The sequence below is a fragment of the Podarcis raffonei genome, chromosome 2, assembly GCF_027172205.1.
Source record: "Podarcis raffonei isolate rPodRaf1 chromosome 2, rPodRaf1.pri, whole genome shotgun sequence".
NCBI classification, from domain to species: Eukaryota; Metazoa; Chordata; class Lepidosauria; order Squamata; family Lacertidae; genus Podarcis; species Podarcis raffonei.
Window position 1 is genome coordinate 124,425,751 of NC_070603.1, and position 11,838 is coordinate 124,437,588.

General features: G+C 44.4%; 3 protein-coding genes across 3 annotated transcripts in view; 2 read left to right on the forward strand and 1 right to left on the reverse strand.

The window, feature by feature from the left end:
- The window catches only part of LOC128409384 (zinc finger protein 470-like), a 420,794-nt gene that overhangs the window by 376,431 nt on the left and 32,525 nt on the right, over window positions 1-11,838 (reverse strand). The window lies entirely within an intron of this gene.
- The window catches only part of LOC128409480 (zinc finger protein 157-like), a 218,717-nt gene that overhangs the window by 16,202 nt on the left and 190,677 nt on the right, over window positions 1-11,838 (forward strand). The gene's annotated exons all lie outside the window — the stretch shown is intronic.
- LOC128408870 (zinc finger protein 184-like) lies at window positions 751-7,084 on the forward strand. The gene is made up of 3 exons (XM_053378889.1): window positions 751-841; window positions 4,102-5,442; window positions 7,008-7,084. Exons 2-3 carry the CDS (start codon window positions 4,209-4,211, stop codon window positions 7,082-7,084), a joined length of 1,311 nt encoding a protein of 436 aa, XP_053234864.1. The 5' UTR covers window positions 751-841; window positions 4,102-4,208.

Below are 11,838 nucleotides of genomic sequence, written 5' to 3' on the forward strand. Positions count from 1 at the left end.
ACGACGATGACACCTGCCTTCCCTGTAGTACCATGTGAAAAGGATTTAGGCGTCTTAGTGAAGGAGTTTGTAAATAAACGCAAGAGTGAGTTTTTCTCTTTGTAAACTGACTTTTGGTGAGGAATAAATTTCTGCAGTCCCCCCCCCCCAAAATGAGAGAGGTAGCTACCTTTCCCCTGTCCCAACAGCCCTTACCGTCAGAACGTCCTTCTGAGGTTTAGGGACATGATGCCCCTCAGGGGTGCCAACTTGAATAAAATATTGGGGTGGTGGGCAGGTAAGCCCCGCCCTGCATAATTGATCACACCATTTGAATGACAATGTCTATCAACTTTATGGGGACGAAACAAAAATTTTTTTCCCTTCCAGTAGCACCTTAAAGACCAACTAAGTTAGTTCTTGGTATGAGCTTTCGTGTGCATGCACACTTCTTCAGATACACAGATTTATGGGGACGAACACCCTAAAATATTTTATTGGGGGGTGTGAAGACCCCCTGGGCCCCTAGGAGTTGGCTATTAGGATGTCCCTTTGCCAGTTCCAGTTCCCCAACCCCCTCCCACGGCAGGGATCCCTCCTGGCTCTGCGCGTGTGGCGAAGCGCGCCCGTGTTGCAGCTGGCCTGTCCCTTTTGGCTGAAGAGACTTGAGAGAAGGAGTCCACGAAGGGGTTAAAGGAAGCGAGAGAGGACTGGATGCCTTGAGAGGCCTGGAAAGGGACACTCCCTTTGTCCGTCCCCGTCCCGCCCCCCCATCTGCCCTCCCTTCTCCGCTCGTCTAGGGTGGTCCCTCCAGATGGAGAGGTTGGTGCGCTCGGGAGAAGTGCGGCACGGAGAGCGAGGGGTGAGCTGTGCCAAGGGGGGCTCTGGGCGCAGGAGAGACTCTGGGGAGGGGGTCTCCTTCAAGTCATCTGAGAGAGGGGTCCTTGAACAGGGGGGTCCACTTCGCCCACCCCTCCCTCCCTTCCTGGAAGCCGAATCTCCTCCCCCTCTATGAGCCCCAGACAAGCCAAGTCAGGCCATTGGTCAACCTGGGAACAGAGGAGGGGGGAAAGGCAGGAATTTTCCCATTGCAGAGGAAGGACGGAATGAAAAATCCTCCTCCAAAACGGCTCTTTGTTTCTGGAATTCCTTTCACAAAGTAGCCAAAACCCTTTTCCATCTCCCATGTTTTCAGTTTTCAGTGTTATTTCCCTTGCATGGTTAATGATTCCATACACCATTCCAAAAATATGGGTGGAGGTGCTATGGAAATGTTTCAGCATTTATATATAATATACATATTGAAAGCATTTCATTATTTTTGTTTATTTTTTGTTTATTTTATTGCATGCTGAGATACAATCCATCAGCATCAAAAGGTAATAGAAGCCTGCACCTTCCCAGTCTGGGTTGCTTCAAGGTCAAAGGACTCATTATCATGATAGACAATACCTGTGGCTGGAGGCTCTACACAGAGACATGTGCATATTCAGGCCAAGGATTGCCAGTATTATAGGCAAGGTGTGTGAACTTGCCAAATTTATAAATGCTGAGTGTGAGAGAAAGTGAGTGGGTGGGATTATAGTATACACCATAAGGTAAAGGGACCCCTGACCATTAGGTCCAGTCATGGCCGACTCTGGGGTTGCAGCGCTCATCTCGCTTTACTGGCCGAGGGAGCCGGCGTACAGCTTCCGGGTCATGTGGCCAGCATGACTAAGCCGCTTCTGGCGAACCAGAGCAGCGCACAGAAACGCCCTATAGGACGCACTTTCCCCCCTCCAAAAATGAAGGGGAAATGTGTGTGCGTCCTATGGGGCGAATGCAGGCTTTCGCTGAAGCCAGGAGAGCGAGGGGGGTTGGTGCGCACCAACCCCTCTCACTCTCCAGGCTTCAGGAAGCTATCCGCAAGCCTTGGGAGCCTGCGGGAGTTCCTGCTGGGCTCCCAAGGCTTGCGGACAGCAACCTGCAGCCCGAAACCCGGTGAGTGCAGTGGAGCGCACCCCGGGCTTCGGGCAGATATCCGCAAGCCTGGGGAGACTGGCGCCTGGGGGGAATAATTTTTTTTTCTTTATTTCCCCCCCCCCAAAAAAAACCTAGGTGCGCCCTATGGGCCAGTGCACCCTATAGGGCGAAAAATACAGTACCTTCCCGCCGGAGCGGTACCTATTTATCTACTTGCACTTCGACATGCTTTCGAACTGCTAGGTTGGCAGGAGCAGGGACCGAGCAATGGGAGCTCACCCCGTTGCGGGGATTTGAACCGCCGACCTTCTGATCGGCAAGTCCTAGGCTCTGTGGTTTAACCCACAGTGCCACCCATGTCCCTAGTATATCCATTAATGATGTCCATCCATAACTTTTCATGAGTTTATATTGTGATTCACTTGTGGTACACGCTCCAGTATTACTAATATACTTTGCTGTCCTTGCTTCAAAAGGTGAAAAGGTTTTAACATTTTAACTCTGCAAAGTTTGCAGAAGAAGTCACAGGTTAATGGCGGCACCAGATACTTTGCTGTCTTTGTGTCAGTGGATTAATACAGTAGTTTCGAATATTTCTACATTCACGTATGGCACCAATAACACTTCTGCTTTACTTATTCCATTTAGGAGAGACTCTGATACACAAGTCTCAACTCATTTCCTTCCTTGAGACACAAAAATACAGAAATGAAGGAGAGGCTGAGAGGCCTTCAGTATGCAGTGAGACTGTCTCCTTTCAGTGCGTAAGAACATATGAAGAAGCCTGCTGGGTCAGGATGATGACCCACCTTTGGCTTGTCAACTGCAATTTCGTCCATTTCCCACGTCTCCCTGGAGAGACTTTGCCTCCAGTCCTGCCTTCCCTGCCCATTGCTAGGCTTTTCAGACGCAGTGATAACTGCACCCCACTCCTTCTCTCCATCCCACCAGATTTCCATTATTCCCACCATATCATCTCCCATGTCTACAGGGTTTAAGGGAAGATTGCTACTGAGTTATTTTTTATTTTTTGGAGGGGTTGTCCAACAGTCTGTTGCTATGGTTTATTAGATTTTTCAGTCACTTTCTCTTCCTCAGGGCAACCCAAAGCGACTTGCAACCAAACACGCACCAGCAAGATTAAGTATTAAAAGTCCTGATCTTAGTGACCAGCCAAGGTCTTCTTTGCCATGTTTTCTGTATTTTGGAAGGCAGAGAGAAGGCTGTTCTCGGGGCCTGCTCCACCATGAGGCAGACTGAGGCAGCCCCCTCAGGCAGCAGATGCAGAGAGGGGCAAGTGGACCGAGCTAAGTGCCATTTTGTTGCTGTTTAGTCGTGTCTGACTCTTCGTGACCCCCCTGGACCAGAGCACGCCAGGCACTCCTGTCTTCCACTGCCTCCAACAGTTTGGTCAGACTCATGCTGGTAGCTTCGAAAACACTGTCCAACCATCTCATCCTCTGTCGTCCCCTTCTTGTGCCCTCGATCTTCTTGTGCCATTTGGCCTGCCCTAATTTAACCTTTAATTTACCTTTACCTTTAATTTAACCTACTGTCCTCTCATCCAGTGGAAGGTGCTGTCCCATTGCCAGTGCCCTAGGCACAATGGAGCAGCCTTGGAAAGTAAATGGTGCAGGATTAGGGAATGTGTGCAGTTGATTGCAAGATTTTGGAAGGATATTACAGATCATGGAGGAAGGAGGGTAATGGATTTCCAGTGGAGGGGAAAGGTGACAATGCTACGTCCCTCCAGATGTTGCTGCAGTACAACTCGCATCATTGCTGGCCATAGGCCATCCTTGCTTGGGTTGATGGTAAAGGTAAGGTAAAGGGACCCCTGCCCATTAGGTCCAGTCGCGACCGACTCTGGGGTGCCCCACCTTATCATAGAAGTTTTCTTTTGGTGCTCAGTGTTAATGGGAAGTTCAAGGTGGAAGTGGATACTATGGGTCCTTGAGACAATTTCCCAGAGCGTATTATGGATATTTATTTAAAAAGACAATCCAACAGTGTAACTGTATTCTAAGATCATGTGGCTTTACTGATGATGATTGAAGATCAGGAAAGTTTGAAGAGATTTTACCATTATTTCATTTCCTAACAAATCACACCAATGTGTGTTACATTCCTTTATTCTCTTTCTTGAAACCCTTACAGGAATTTTGTTACACTTCCACCACCTCTGAAGCAAGGGGAAAAGACAGAATTCTGTGAGCACACTTAGTTCATATCCCTGAACTCACAAAGAAGAGAAACCACGAGGGATGGAGTGCGGAAAGAGTCTCACTGATTGTGGAACACTCAGTAAATACCAGCAAACTCATACGGGAGGAAAACCGTTTGAATGTATGGTATGTGAAAAGAGCTTCACTCGGAATGAAAGCCTTGTTACACATCAACGAACTCACACAGGAGAGAAACCATTTCAATGTGTGGAGTGTGGAAAGAGCTTCAGTCAGAGTGGAAGCTTTAATTTACATCAACGGACTCACACGGGTGAGAAACCATATGAATGTATGCAGTGTGGAAAGAGTTTCAGTCGCAGTGAAGGCCTTAATTTACATCAACGAACTCACACAGGTGAGAAACCTTTTAAATGTATGGAGTGTGGAAAGAGCTTCAGTAGGCATGGAAATCTTAATATACACCAACAAACTCACACAGGGAAGAAACCCTTTAAATGCATGGAATGCGGAAAAAGTTTCCGTCACAGGGGAAACCTTAATACACACCAACGAACTCACACAGGGGAGAAACCATATAAATGTAAAGAGTGTGGAAAGTTATTCAGTGAGAGTGGAAGACTTCATATACATCTACGAACTCACACAGGGGAGAATCCATATACATGTATGGCATGTGGAATGAGCTTCAGTCGAAGAGAAAACCTTAATTTACATCAACGAAGTCACACAAGGGAGCGACCATATACATGTATGGAGTGTGGAAAGAGCTTCAGTCAGATTGGAAACCTTAATAAGCATCAACAAATTCACACCGGAGAGAGACCATTTAAATGTATGGAATGTGGGAAGAGCTTCACTGTAAGGGAAAACCTTAGAAAACATGAGCAAACTCACAAAGAAGAGAGACCATTTAAATGTATGGAGTGTGGAAAGACCTTCAGTCAGAGTTTCCACCTTAATTTACATAATCAGACTCACACAGTGGTGAAACCCTTCAAATGCATGGAGTGTGGAAAGAGCTTCAGTCGGAGTGGAATGCTAATAATTCATCAAAGAACTCATACAGAGGAGAAACCTTTTAAGCATCAACAAATTCACACAGCGGGGAAGCCATTTAAATGCATGGAGTGTGGAAAGAACTTCAGTCGGAGCAGAATGCTAGTAATTCATAAACAAACTCACACAGAGAAGAAACCTTTTAAATGTGTGGAGTGTGGAAAGAGCTTCTCTGGTAGTAGAAACCTTAAAAAACATCTGCGAACTCACAGAGGAGAAGAACCATTTAAATGTATGGAGTGTGGAAAGAGCTACAGTCAGAGTGGAAGCCTTAAGAAACACCAACAAACTCACACAGGGAATAAACCTTTTAAATGTTTGGAGTGTGGAAAGAACTTCCGTCAGAGTTCAGACCTTACTTTGCATCGTCGGATTCACACGGGTGAGAAGCCATATAAATGTATGGAGTGTGGAAAGAGCTTCAGTCAGAGTGGAAACTTTAATAAACATCTACAAACCCATACTGGGGAGAAACCGTTTAAATGTATGGACTGTGGAAAGCGCTTTTGTCGGAATGAAGGCCTTACTTTACATCTACGAACCCACACAGGTGAGAAACCATATAATTGTATGCAGTGCGGAAAGAACTTCAGTCAGAGCGGAAAGCTGAGAATTCATCAACGAACTCACACAGAGGGGGAAACCATTTAAATGTATGGAGTGTGGAAAGAGCTTTATTAAGAGAAGAAGCCTTAAAAACTATCAACAAACCCACAGTGGAGGAACTGCTTAAATTGAAGGAGTGTGGAAAGTGCTTCAGCAGTGATGGAGTGACGGAGTCCAGCCGTCATTAAATGGCGCACAGCATAGAAAAATGACACAGAAAGCCAGCTATATTTTCATGATGGATAAGAGCAGCTCCTTTCTCTGCCCTCCTCTGATTTATTCTCCTTTGTTCTCTCCAGCCGTATGGCCGTTTGCCAATGTCTCACGTTACCTCATCCGGTCAAAGCTTTTATTACACACATCACCATATAGGGTCATCACTGCCCAGAGGAAACACAACTCCATTTAAGGTCAATACATTCCAATACATTGTAAAGCTTGGAGTGCTGGTCAGCCGAGGTCAGGGGGCACCCTGCAATATTATAAGCCTCTGCTATGGCTTTATGACTCCCACAATGGAGCGCTTACAATCAATCAGTAGAAAAACCATTCAAATGTATGGAGTGCATAAATTGTTTCTCTCAGAGTTCACTTCTTCAGATCAGCAAATTCATGTCGGGGCAATCGGTTGTAGATGCTTCGGGCGTGTATGATGTTCTGGTTTTTGTAAAGTTGTATAGACATGTTTTTAAGGAATGAACTCGCAATAGTAAGTATAATTTAAGATTCATGTACTGTTAGGGAGGGGGAGAGTGAATCTGTAATGCTGGTGGTCGGGGTCAGCCGAATTTTGATCTAGAGAACTAGAAATGTCAGATCACTTCCTATTGAGATTCAGACTTTAGGTACATAGTCCATCTTTGAAGGCTATTCGATTTAATGGGCTTCCGAGGGGATTTTCCAGTTGATATGACTGGTGCTACCATCGAGTCGGTTTACAAGTCAGTTTTTATTTACAAACCCTTTTGCCGAAACATCTAGATCCTTTTCACGTGTACTACTGGTAATCAAGTGTCCCACAACTTAAATTTGTGCAGCTGGTTATTCCTGCCTTGTTGTCAAACCTGATGTTTGTCCCTCCAGATAAACCTTTAGTTAATTTTGGCCCAGTTCTCTGTTAAGTTATTCTCTGTTATTGTCATCTTGAATCCCAATTCTCTCTTCTCCAGCAATAGCTATTTATAATCTGTTTATAAGCTTTATATAATTCTTCAGAGACGCCCCCTGCAAAACTTAGTTCGTGCATTGGGATCTGCCCTACAGGCGCAAATAAATCATTAAGCTTCTCCTAAATCTCTTTACAAGTAACCTCAAGTGTGTTTTTTATAAAATGTTTTCATTAAAAGATTTTCTTGGGGATCAACAAAACATGTGGGGCTCTCCTTTTTCCAAGTCAGAGTGAGGCAAAAGAGAGGAGTGAAGTGAGAGGGTAGGAAGGAGGGGGAGAGACAGTAATTTTTCATTATTTTGCATAGTATATACATACTTTTTTGCAGACGGTTGGTTGCAGTGTGTTGCTGTCTGCGTGGCAGGGGTGTAGCTGGGTCAAGTTAACCATATTGATTGGTATGTTTCCAGGGGGAAGTCAGTGGATTGAGTTTTAATATTGACAATGCTGAATTACTGTCTCTAGGTGTTGCATTCTGAGGGCAAAGGAAGGACTGGACCCTGATTAATACAATAGACATGAGGCTTGACCAGTAAGACCTTGGGAGAAAGTGCGCTTGCCACCCCCTGTCCCAGGCCATTTTTATTAACAAAAGAACTTTAACACAGTGTTTGTAAGAACCAATCAGATTTCCTCTGAGCATTTCAAAAAATCCCCATGTGGGGACAAAGTCAGATCAGAGGAAGCCTCTTAACTAAAAAGAACTACAGTGGTACCTCGGGATAAGTACTTAATTCGTTCCAGAGGACCCGAAACTGTTCTTAACCTGAAGCACCACTTTAGCTAATGGGGCCTCCTGCTGCCGCCGTGCCGCCAGAGCACGATTTCTGTTCTCATCCTGAAGCAAAGTTCTTAACCTGAGGTACTATTTCTGGGTTAGTGGAGTCTGTAACCTGAAGTGTATGTAACCTGAAGCGTATGTAACCCGAGGTACCACTGTATGTCCTATTTGAGCATGCATATGTGTTTAGGCTGAATAAAATAGGAACTATGAAGGAATGCGTTTAGCAAACCCAGAGGTAATAAACAGGCTGTAAAAAGAAAGACAGGCATTTTACCACCTCCATGTGAATTTCTGTTCCTGGCTCTAAAATCTACCTAAAGATTAACAAAAGCTACATCAAAGCTACCTCTTTATGTACCCAGGATGCCTCGTGAGCAACTGGTCTGTGTAGAATGCTTTATACATGACTGTCAGGCATAGAGAAAATGGGGCAGAGGTGCAGAGGTTTGTGGGATTGAATCAGAAATCATGTCAATGACTCAGATGCTTTCACCGCTGACACAATGGCATGCTTCCTTTTTCATAATTCCTCACAGCAATCCTACATGACTAGGGGACAGGGGGTGGTGGGTAGGTGGGGGACGGGACTCCCTGGTCCTGATTGGGGTAACTGTGCCCCTGAAGCACCAGCATTAGAGTAATTTTGTGTGGGAGTTGGACTTTTCCAGAGTTACGCTGGAAGAGAGCCCGGGACATTTGACCCTTTAATTAGTACCCTTTCCCCTCCTATAAAAACTACAGAAGACACTCTCTTCTAAGGTTTAAATAGCACATAACTTTTTTACGCAGCCTACTTGCATGTGTTAGATTAAATGCAGGCAGCATTTATGTTACAGACAGATTAACTCTTGAGGCAAGACAGCAGCGCAACAGAATTTTGCTGCTGTTGACTGTTAAAGCTGTTCAGAACTGACTTAACTGCCAACCAACACCACTGTGTCAGACGTATGACACCACACATCTCTTTAGCCCTTGTGAGCATTAACCCATTAACTTGGCATTTTGGCTATTACCGGTAAGTTGTAAAGCTTTCCTTGCAGAAACTTGATAATAGCCCATACAATGGCTAAAAACAGAAAGGTGACAGAAAGGTGGTGTTCCCTCTCCAAGAGTTTCCTGCTTAAGTATAGGACAGGGTGCGATTGTCCATCTTCCCCCTTCTGGCAGACTTGCCCCAACTCCTATATTGGAGGCATCTGTGAAAAGGATAAAGGGCTCTAGGAAATAGGCTCCGTTCAAAATAGGCTCCGTTCAAAACGAAACAGGAATGCCTGTACAGCATCACCTTTGACATACTTTGGAAATCTGAGGTAAAATATCCACCTGCTCTCAGCTTCATTTCCTCCATTTTTAAAAGAAACAGTTAGCCTGTATCTGTGCTAACTGAACATCAGCTGCGATTCTGGCTTGCCCAGCTGCTAATTTTGCCTTTTCTCTTTCTGTTTCAACTTTGTTTTCCTTTCTCTGCTTCAATTTTAGCCAATTCTAATCTTAGCCTCATCATTTCTAATTCAGTATTTAGGATTCTCCTCAGATGCAGCAGTTGGTTCATCCCGTGTCTCTCTTGCATGGTGACTGCTGGCCATTTTCTGACAGAATTTTTTTCTTTTTTAAATAAAATGTCCTCAATACTTTATCAAACTAGTTGTTCTGTATCTCTGGGTACATTGCTGTGTGGGTTTTAACTTCGTATCATGGCGCTTCCACCAATTAATATGTGATGGCGCTACAACCCTTTCCCCTCTTTCCCTCACAGAACAACAGTTCCACAAATTCCCACAAACTACCCCAGATTATGTTGTGGGGGACTTGTTGTTTTTTTTAATTATATTTTATTAATTTTCCATACATTTATACCACATTAACAATTTGCATTAAACTTTTCGGGTTTTTTACTTCCTTCGGCTTCTCTGCCAATCATTCAAATTCTGATTTTTTTTAAATACACATTTCCAAGTTTTAGTATTGCCTTTATACCGTCCCCCCCTCTTATATTTTGCTTTTTTACAATATTTCTTATTCTGTTACAGAGCTTCTTTAAATGCCACTAACGTTATTCCGTTATCACTTATACATTCCCAGTATTCCACTAATTTCCTCCAGTCCTCGATGAATTTTTGATCTCGTTGATATCTAATCTTCCCAGTCAGTTTATCAAGTTCTGCATAGTCCATCAGCTTCGTTCTCCATTCCTCCAACGTTGGTATTTGTTCTTGTTTCCATTTCTGGGCCAGTAGTATTCTTGCCGCTGTCACTGCATATTGGAAAATTTTGTAATCCTTTCTATTTATTTCATAACCAACAATTCCTAAGAGAAAAGCCTCTGGTTTCTTAACAAATGTATATTTCAACATTTTTTTCAGCTCATTATATATCAATTCCCAGAAGCTTTTCACTTTCTTATATTCCCACCACATATGAAAAAATGTACCATCTTTCTTTACATTTCCAACACTTCTTACATGTTTTGTACATTTTTCCAAGTTTTACTGGTGTAATATACCATCTATATATCATTTTGTGGGGGACTTGTGTGAGAGAAAACTTAATAATTTGGAGTCTCAGGCAGGATTTGATCAAATAAACAATAAATATTTTATTTAACAAAGGTTGTTTATGAGGGTCCTGACCTCCTTTCTTCACAGACCCCTGTGTGATTTACACAACCTCCCCAAACCTGCAACACCCCACTTTGCACCAGATGATAGACTCTGGGGAAAGGGACATTGCATCAGCCATCAGAAACGAGACACCAAATTTAACCACATTGCAAGGAGAAAATCCACTCAGGCTGCCAAGTATTACAGGAGTCTTGGGGGGACGGGGGACACTTGGTGGTGGCTGTGTGTGTCCAGTTGCACATTTAAATATTGGGTGCTGGGAATTGTAGCTCTGTGGTGGGTAAACTACAGCTCTCAAGATTCTTTTGTAATAAACAAAAATCTGCCCTTATTCCCTTATGGGGGACACAAGAGCCCTTATAGAGTCCTTTGCAGGTTCTCCATCGGTCGGAGAAAATAACAGAGGCCAACCAGAGAATATTGAGAAGCAAAGCAGCTAGTAAGCCTGATATTTATTGAACTGTTGCAACAGGGTGCCCCCTTCACACGCAGGAGAAGGAGGAGGACCCCGAACCAAGGTGTGCCTGCTCTTATATAGACATTTTAAATTGCCATCCCTGGAGTCCAAGACCACCCCCAGAAACATCATACCTATATCACAGAAAGGGCGGTCTACAACAGAAATCTGAGTGCATTGTTTACCTCTGGTCTGGCAGGTTACCTGTTAATGCTTACTTGATTGGATACCCTGGGGAGCCTGGCCAGTCTTTTGTAAAGACAAATACTTCGTTCCTGAGCCAGGTCACAGGCTCACCCTATTCATACACATACATACTCTTAAGACAGGATTTGTGAAGGAAAAGACAATGCGGAGGCTTTTCCATTTTCCTTGACTTTGGGAGTCAAAATGGTTTCAGTGCTGTTTTCCTGTGCTGCTTCAGACATGTGGTTTATATATTTATGTACATGTTTGCTTGGTCCACTTATGAACATATATATATATATATATATATATATATATATATATATATATATGACCTTCATTTTTTTAATTTCACTTTGAAGGAAAGAATGTGTTTTAAAGGACTTGGGATCAGTGCGTTTTGCTAGACGGCCAACCCTGTGGAATTACTATGCAGAATTGTGGATATGCGAGGGTCATCTAGCCCAACCCCCCTATAAAGCAAATGCTATTTGCACTCAGCGAGTGCCCCTTTCCCCACAGGGGCAGATGGTCTTCGCTTTACTACCTTTCAGACTCTCCCAACAGACGTGTCTTGGCCAAGGGGAACCGCTCGCCACTTGAAAAGCCTCTGCTGAGCCCGCTGCTGCAGTTCCTATCCTGACCGCCCCCCCCCCGCCCCCGCTTTTGCATGCATACACCCGCGTACATGAAAGGAAGAGCAGCGCAGGCTTTGCATTTTATTTCCTTTTCTAGGCGGGCAGAGGCGCTGCCGGAGACTAGCCTTGCAAACGGAGAGAGCAGCTTTCTGCAAATCTCGCGGGGGGGGGCGGACTGTCCATCCCTCCTCC